General features: G+C 39.0%; 1 protein-coding gene across 1 annotated transcript; it reads right to left on the reverse strand.

Moving 5' to 3' along the window:
* Positions 1 to 428: 428 nt before the first annotated feature.
* On the reverse strand, positions 429 to 7,596 carry LOC122865833 (transmembrane protein 230-like). Its single transcript, XM_044174737.1, has 4 exons — positions 7,439 to 7,596; positions 4,710 to 4,824; positions 4,302 to 4,424; positions 429 to 1,285 (listed from the first exon to the last, which is right to left on the reverse strand). The coding sequence occupies exons 2-4, from the start codon at positions 4,809 to 4,811 to the stop codon at positions 1,145 to 1,147; spliced, it is 366 nt and encodes a 121-aa protein (XP_044030672.1). The 5' UTR covers positions 4,812 to 4,824; positions 7,439 to 7,596; the 3' UTR covers positions 429 to 1,144.
* Positions 7,597 to 8,918: the final 1,322 nt, after the last annotated feature.

The following is an 8,918-nucleotide window of genomic DNA, read 5'->3' on the forward strand; positions in this document are numbered from 1 at the left end:
TTGATTTTTTTCTTCTCTGAACAAAAGAAGTTGTTGAAACAGACTGTACAACAGATCAAACTTACTTGTGTGATTTCTTGGCTTTTCTTGCTTTCAATTCTAGTCAATATTCATGTTTTTTTAAATGAAGACATAATATTACAAGGAAGGAAGTTCTGGATCTATTTATTATTTGTACTTTAACATGTTTCTATTTATTTATTACCTTTTGGTTGTGTGTGTGTGTGTGTGTGTGTGTTTCCAATCCCCTCATGCCATATGTTTTCTTTATGTAAAGTGTAAGTATCATAAAGTGTCTTGGTTATGTAAAAAGTTTAATTCACAATTTATCGCTGTCATCTGCCATCACAATCATGTCTCAAAGTACTTTGCAGAGAATGGGCCTGACGGAAATCAAGAATCACAGTAACAAAACTTCAGATTCTTGATCAGATTTATACTTTTATTCCATATTTTTTTTAATCAAGCAAATGTATGTAAAAATACATCTCTTTTATATCCAAAACCAAACGAATATGCACAAACTGCAATACTTTATACAGAAAGTAATACATTTCATTCAAAAATATACTGTACTTCAACGAAGTAATAAATCTTTGGATAGTACTGCAAATATAATCCGTAAGGAGAAATATAGCCTCCAGAGCTTTTCATGATATACAGACTACAGTCACAATTAAATAGATATGAAACAGCTGTGCAACTGTGCAAAGAACACAAAAATTCTCAGTCTTTCAAGCAATAGTAAGTTAAAGGCATCTGTGTAGTCTCACTACTCATCCAAGGTTTGTTATCATTTCTTGAATGAGTGCTGAGTATTGTAGGTCAGCAACGTGTTGCTGTACTGTTGCAGGCAAGCAGCTGGTCTGACATTCTCTACTCATTAAATGTTTGGTTCACTGTTAACAAAGTTGAATATATAAAGCCTCTAAGGTTTGTCAAGCTTTTGTGTGGAGGACAAGACAACACAGAGCAGCGAATAAACAACACAGAATTAAAAAAAAAAAAAAAATCACCAAAACAGTTAAAAGGTTTGCCTTATTTGCTACATACATTCAGAAACTCAAAGTAAACAGCAGGCAACAGTCTCAGGTTACACAGTGTGGCAAAAGGAGGGGATTCTCCACCAATCAGCAGCTGCCGCTCAGTCGCCAAAATCTGGGATGTCGTCGTAGGAGTAACCCCGGTAACCCTTGGCGGCGTAGTAGGCGATTCTCAAATGGTAAAATCCAGGAAGGAAAACGAGCAGCCCTATGATGATGACAGGAATGGTGCGGTCTGGATGCTAAAAAAACATAACAAAGAAGAGCAGAACACGAAGTATTTGGGGGTCAGAACCTGTGACGAGGGGTTACATGTAGACATTTCTTTGTATTAAGGGGTTAACAAGCCAAAAAGCTTGAGAACCATTTATCTACTTTAGGCGTGTGACGGACCCACTATTTACTCATAAACATCATATACTGGAAATACTGTACTTGATAATGAGGAGCTGGAAGAAGCATCGCAGAGTGCTTAATGTATTCATCAGGCTTTAACATACTTATCTCCACGTCGCCTGCCAGCACGACATGAACACCCTCTGAATGGAAAGGGTGTGTAGGAGGCACACAGACATGATGACTTCATGTATCTGAGATCTGGTTTCATGTAAATCATCAGTCATTTCACATACAGAGCAGCTAACCACCAGGAGGCACAGGCAGGCTCTATCAACGCCAAGTGAAGTGTTTCATTTCACCACCAGATGGCAGTCTTGGGCATTGAGTTACTGCAGCCCTCTCGATGTTTTTGTTTTTTTGAAAGATGCACTGCTGCATGGGCCGTGGCAATGGCTATCATCGTATTGTGGTTGTAAGCATTTTAAACATTATGTTTGTCTGTGTCATGTGCAGTATCTATTGAGATGTATGTGAGGTGACAAACATAAGTTACAAAACAACATACAACAGACTTTTAAATATGTGTTTTTGTAGTTGGACAAAAGAAAATTCTTGACATATGGTTCAGTTACTGTTTTTTCCAAGCTTTCAACCACATCTCATGGCCTTTGTCAGCCAATGGGGTGTGCTCAGTTGTCATCATTTGACTGAGGTTCCATACTTAAGTCACATGATGACAACTGAGCTATCTACATGAGAACTGAGCAAACTCCATCCACTAATGAAGACCAGGTGATGCAGATGAAAGCCCCAGAAATGGCAAGTAAGTAGACCTTGTGTTGAGATTTATTTTTTTCTCCCCTATGAATAACTTACACGTCTTTTTCTAATTTTGGGGAACCAACCATTGATTCTTCAGATTAAAATACGACTGTTAATTAATACCTGAACTGTTATTAGCATTAATAATAAGTAGTTAAAGTAAAGTGAAGGACTAACTTGTTTGAATATGTGCTTCATTTTCCTTTCATTTTATTTGCCACTGTAATGGTTGACTTGTTCAAATGTTTTTGACATTTTTGACATAGCTCCAGTTCACCAGAAACACTGTTGGGCAATAAACACACACACTCTCTACAGCTGAAACCAAAAAATAATTAAACCACCTTCAACCCAAATCTCCTACAACTTCTTGCAATAGAACCTGCCTGCATCCTATTTTTCCATTATCCATTGCTTGAACCTTGTGTAATTTGTGGTATTAGATATGCTATTTAACTTGTGTGGGCTAATTGGCAAGTAGACGGCTCAAATACTCTGATGCTGCCTTCCTGTCAGATTAAATTTTCTGCAAACACAATCTGCAGACTGGGAAAAAAAACATTAACATTAACCTCCTACTGGTAATTACAAATATAATATGTGCAGGCCCTGTTACCTCCCACTTGGAGTCATGAATTAAAAAAGCAGAAACCACAGCAGGAGATCCACCAAAGCTGGCATTCCAAGGTATAAAATATCAAAATCATTAGTTATATTCAAACACACACAAAACCATTGAGGCCAGGAAGAGCGAGAGCGGAGCAGAAAACTGGCAGCAAGGCAATAAAATGTCAGGACAACTGTTCTATTATAGCTATTTAAAGACAGGATTAACTGCAGTGTGAGTGTTTTAATTACTGCTTGAGTTGAAATTTTGGAGGCTGTGTTGGCTCTCTAGATTTGTGTCATAAGCAGAGCTGGGTATCTGACTGCAGTACTTTTTTGGTACTGACTGAAATGTTTTCGTATTGTAGCACCGAGTGCAGAAAACCAGTCAGTTACCTTGTTTACTTATTCTTTGGTTAGACAGTCCCTAATTTAAATCAAAAGGTTGCAGATTTTAGGATATTTTATTTAGCCAATTTTCTTGTATGGCTTTCTTTCTGTACGACCTGTAAATTCTTCTATAATTAATTCAGCGCCCTTTGCACTCTACGCTTACGCTTCTCTAGTTCACATATAGGAGCAAGACAAACAGAGATATACAGACGGGCAATAAATGAAAGGAAAAACCTGATTGAGAGTGGAGAAACATTTGAAATGCAGATGCTTCCGTGCACCAGGGCTGACTGAATGGCTTGGTGAGTTTGAAATTTATGTGAATAAAATGCTACGGCCTTTACAGCTACCAGATCTCAACACCTACAGAAGATTTTGGACCAACGTGTAAGACAATGCTCTCCACCACCCTCTACATTAGACCAAATGATATAATATAAACTTTCATCTTCATATCTATTTAGTGATGTCTGTGACTGTCTCTGATGCTATATGTCCTTTTGTTATGTCTGACTGTGTTTGTTTTTTATCTGCTGTACTCAGGTCTCTCTTGCAAAAGAGATCTTGATCTCAATGATATTACCTGATTAAATAAAGGTGGTGTATATATACATGAGGGAATATCTTGTGGAGGAAAGGCGTTCATCCTGCCAACAGAGTTCCACAGACTTGGCAAGGAGCACTGAAGCTGTTCTGGAGGCTCGTGGTGGCCTGACGCCACACTGAGACACTTCATGTTGGTTTTTGCTTTAATTTGTCACCCATCTGTATCTTCCAAACAGGAATTACACTCAGAACAGACAGGGGGCAGGCAGCTCAGACAGAAACATTTTTGTCACAAATGGTTTTTCAAGAGACTTGTGTTCTGGGAACAAGCCTGACAGGGTATTTACTGTCAGTTTTATGGAACCCAAACATTATAGGAGAATGCTTGACTAAGCTTTTTGGCAATAGAACAAGACATTGTATTTAAATGTATATACTGGGGACACATTTCAACCACAGTCCAACTACACTGACTCCAAAATCTGGACCTGAGACCCATCAATGTAATTTGCCATTTAAACAGATTTTATTACATTAACTGACCAAACTCACCTCAACTTTTATGGTTCCTGACAGAAGAAGAGCCCCGAAGATTATCAGTAAGGAGCCAATCAAAAACAGGAATAATGCCAGTGCAATCGCCTTGTATGGGACTTTTGGCGGGCTTTTCTTGAACTGTAAAGTGTTCAATTAGTGAACAAAAGACAGACACAGAACAGAAGCAAAAGTTCATCAGACGTGTTCTTTTGCAGGGCAGCTACTCATATTTCTGGTATAATCACAGAAGGCTTGGACACATTTCCAGGAAGTCATTAATTGGGATTTACCTCAAATGAATTTCCTGTGGTAGTAAAACGTTTACTAATTAGCAAGCTCCTGAGCAATGCATAGAGCAGCATGAGGCATCAGAGATAATGTCAGGTTTGTAGAGTTACCACAGAAGAAGAACAAGTCTCTCACCTGTAAGTCTATGTAGCCGTCGTCATCAGCAGCCAGCCGTGAATACTTGACCTTGTTGTTGGATGTTCCAGTACCCAACATATTGCTTCTAGGTGCCTTCATTATGGCAGAGGAGCTGTTTGGAAAGAGAGACACAGAGAGGTAATCATTTATAATATCTCCACAGTAACCTTTGATTTGTGGCCCAATCATATTTCTCAACTGTCCTCCTTAACAATATATTGTTTGCTGCTCATTGATTTATAACATATGGCCCATATCCAGAAATCTTAGGTAAGTTGGGTTATAGCTACCACGGTATAAATGGTAAGTCAAAATCTCTCACGGTGGAAAAATGTATATCGTCTGATGACATATATTGCCACACAACCCTGCTTGGAGCAAATATCAGTTTTTAAAAAGCTACAGTACACCTTCCCAAGTGAAAATCTTAGGCAGACTGAGAGGTTAGTGAGCAGATCATCTCCTTTTATCATTTCCGCAATGTCAACTCTTCTTGAGAATGTAAACAGTGAACTGACATTTTTAGTCAGCATATAACTTTCCAGTAAACATTAATTTTCACTGTTTAAACAAGTGCAAGGCCACTGCCTGCCTCTGTTTAAAGTATTTATTATATTAGTAAAGTGAGGTGTTTGCAGCACTCTGTCGGATTGGTTTGGGGAACAGTCAATCGAAATATTATGCAAATCGCAATATGGCAATGTGCAATGTCCAAATCGCAGGAGCTGCAATTTTTTCATAAAAGCTAAAATGCGTCACAACTTGTTTTATACAGTCTAGGGTCACAACATACCATTATAAATTAAGCATTGTGGTGCTACAGAGATGCCCCGGCCTACAAATCATATTCTCCAGACAAAAGGGAACATGCTTGTTTGGTGCAGACCCCAGCAAAAATCATCATCATTTTTATATTTTTTTCAGTGAAAATGAAATGCAAAAATTACCATTCCCACTAAAATCGTTTACAAAACCTAAAACCTAGAAAGCACACAGGGAAATAAATGTGCCAATTATGCTTCTGTTGAGAGAAATTTGTATTAATCTAGTGCTCCTTTTTCAGCCATGATGGATATTGCTTTTCACACTAACTACTATTTCTTGTATTTCTTACACACAAGCCAAGTGAGCGTTAATGCAGCATGCACACAAACAGAGAAAGATACCACAATGCTGATCTGATCCAGAGGGACTCAAGAGAAGTGTGACTATACTCTACACGTGAGCTGATCTTCCTCAAGGCGTAAGTTTTGTTTATGTATTTTGGCTCTATGCATCCGTGCACTTGAGCATGAATGCACAGAGCCAGGAGCTTTCAGAAACATTCCGCTACTTTGCTGGCAGCTGTCACATCAACTCACCACAGAGCCTCTGTGACGAGGAAAGCTCCAGGTTATAGTTTTTGTGAAGTTACAGCACTTACTGCAGCAAGGGAATAGTGTGGATTTAGCAAAAAATAGAGGGAAAGTGTTTACGATGCCCCTATATTATCTGAGAAAAACATATGCAGCTTTGCATGCGAGCTAAAACTACAAATATGAGGGAGTATTTATTAGTATTCATCTGGACTGGTTTCAGAGGGAGAGACAGAACCGTATCTGTTCTTGTAGCATCTTTTCCTTTGTCTTCTGATTCTAACATATTCAAATAAATCTACTGTGAGCAGATGGGAGATAAATTACATGAAAAACCATCATTAAGCATCACAGTAAGGTGTTGGTCTACCAAGAGCCACCAGAACAGCTTCAGTTCATCTTAGATTATCCCTGTTTCTTGAACTCTACTGTAGGGATGAACAGCATTCTTCCAAAACATCTTCCCTAATTTGTTGTTGATGATGAGCGCTGTCTAACACGTTGCTACAAAATCTCCCACAGGTGTTCAATTGGCTTGAGATCTGGTGACATCCTCATCAAACCATTCAGTGAGCCCTTGTGATCTGTTTAGAAGCTCCGGCATTCCATATGTATCCCCTCATTTATTCAGGTGTTTCCTTTAATTTGTCACCTGTCTTTACTTCGTGTATGTATATTTTGCTATGCTTTATTAAGGTTCTCTTCAGGACTGCAGCTACCACTTAAGACACTGAGGTCAAGTCCTTGGTTTCTGGGAATTTGAGGTTTTTGACAACCTGAGGTGGAGTTTACATTCTACAATTGCACACATGGTGTATATGGTGTGTTTTCAAACCTAGGGCAGATATTTATCAAACTGAACAGTTCTTAAATAATGGTAAGGTGTAAATGGACTGTATTTATTTTTCCAACTTCATACACTGATGGCAGCTGCCAACTGCTCATCAGTTGAAAGAAAGTAACGCATTCACTAGCAATTTGGGGTTCAGTGCGCTGGGGGAAGCCGGGAGCGAACCGCCGACTTTCCATTTGGCCACTAAACCACAGTACAATACAAGGAGCTAGTATTTCCACACCAGAACCCTGACTGGCCTGGTGTTGGGTAGGATTTGAACCCGCATTTTTAGACCTTAATGAAGGGAGATTAGCTTCTGTGAATTTATAACATTATGTAGCTGAGACTTTTGTCCAGCAAACAACTAAAAATGAAGATGTGAACTGCTGAGTTAACCTGTTTTGGTCGTTTATATCTAACAAACACTCGTACCTAATACGCTGGAGCATTAGCTCCATCAAAAGCTAACTAACGTCACCTGACATGCACGAATATATTAATTTCAAACTCGTTTCTTCTTCTCGTTCCTCTCTTACCTTCACTTCAGGTACAATAAACACCATAAATGTTGTTATCTAGCGTAGACTGCTCCTCTATGGTGCCACATCTGCATTGTTTTCATTGATCTACGTCAACTTCCTTATTTTCAAGCAGTGCGCATGTGCACAAAATATCTGCAGCACGGCACACCCACTTTGCCACATGACACGCCCATTTCACTGCACGACACACACCCTGAGAGAACTTCCTGGATCAACGTACTTATTTTAACCAAAACCATCATCCTTTCCGAAACCTAACCAAGTAGTTTTAGTGCCTAAACCTAACCAAACTGCGACTGTTTTGAGAGCGTCCTGTAGTAGGCGTGTCTTGTAGCGGTGTGCACCCGCAGATAGACCTACTCAGTCTCTTGTGCTGCTGAAGTTCACAGGCTTATATATCCTACAGTGTAGAAATATTAACTTATAAGTGAAATTCAAAAACTCTACCTTGACCACACTCCTCTCCTTTGTCTTTCAGTGTTTTAAAAAGCAGCCACATGTGCTTCAGTGAATTACAAAATATTGACAGAATTGAACATTTTTAGCAAAAAACAAGTCTTTTTATTTTCTTTCTTTTTATAAGACCCGTATGCTGTTGCATGCTGGGGCAGCAGGTTGAGGGTAGCGGACGCTAACAGACTCAAGAAACTGATCCTTAAGGCCAGTGACATTGTGGGGGTGGAGCTGGACTCTCTGGCGGTGTTGTCAGAGAGGAGGATGCTGGCCAAACTACATGCCATCTTGGACAGTGTCTCCCACCCACTCCATGACGTGTTGGTCAAACAAATGAGTACCTTCAGCGAAAGACTCAGTCCCCCAAAATGCACCACAGAGCGACACAGGAAGTGATTCCTGCCTGTGGCCATCAAACTCTTTAACTCCTCCCTCTAAGTGTCAGTCTATATGACCCTAAGTCATTAACCTCGACATTGGATCATTAACATCACTGCAATACTTGACATAATTGTGTAATATTCTGTGTTAATACTGTTGTGCAATATACTCTTTTCAGTTTAAAATTCCCTATTTATTGATATTCATTCATACCTCTATTACTGCTGTGCAATATCCTCCGTTTCATTATAATCTTAATAAGCTATACTTAACTTAACAGTTCACTATTACTATGCACTATTACTTTATACCGTACTTATACCGTATTATTATCATCAACCGGTGAACCCACTTTGTATTTCACACTTATTTTAATTTTATACTTATACCCACTTGGTACTTAATTTATTTTCTGACCTGTATTATAGTGTATTATATTTTTTTGTTTAGTACTTCTATTCCTGTGTGCACTGACATGATAGTGAGCTGCTGTAGCAAAAGAGTTTCCCCTCGGGGATCAATAAAGTATTTCTGACTCTGATTCTGATTCTTATCATGAACTATTAAGTGTTACACATGGTGTACTAGCTTGCTGTGCGATGCCCACAAATATGTGCAGACTATTTTAAACTAAATAAAG

The sequence above is a fragment of the Siniperca chuatsi genome, linkage group LG18, assembly GCF_020085105.1.
Source record: "Siniperca chuatsi isolate FFG_IHB_CAS linkage group LG18, ASM2008510v1, whole genome shotgun sequence".
Lineage (NCBI taxonomy): Eukaryota > Metazoa > Chordata > Actinopteri > Centrarchiformes > Sinipercidae > Siniperca > Siniperca chuatsi.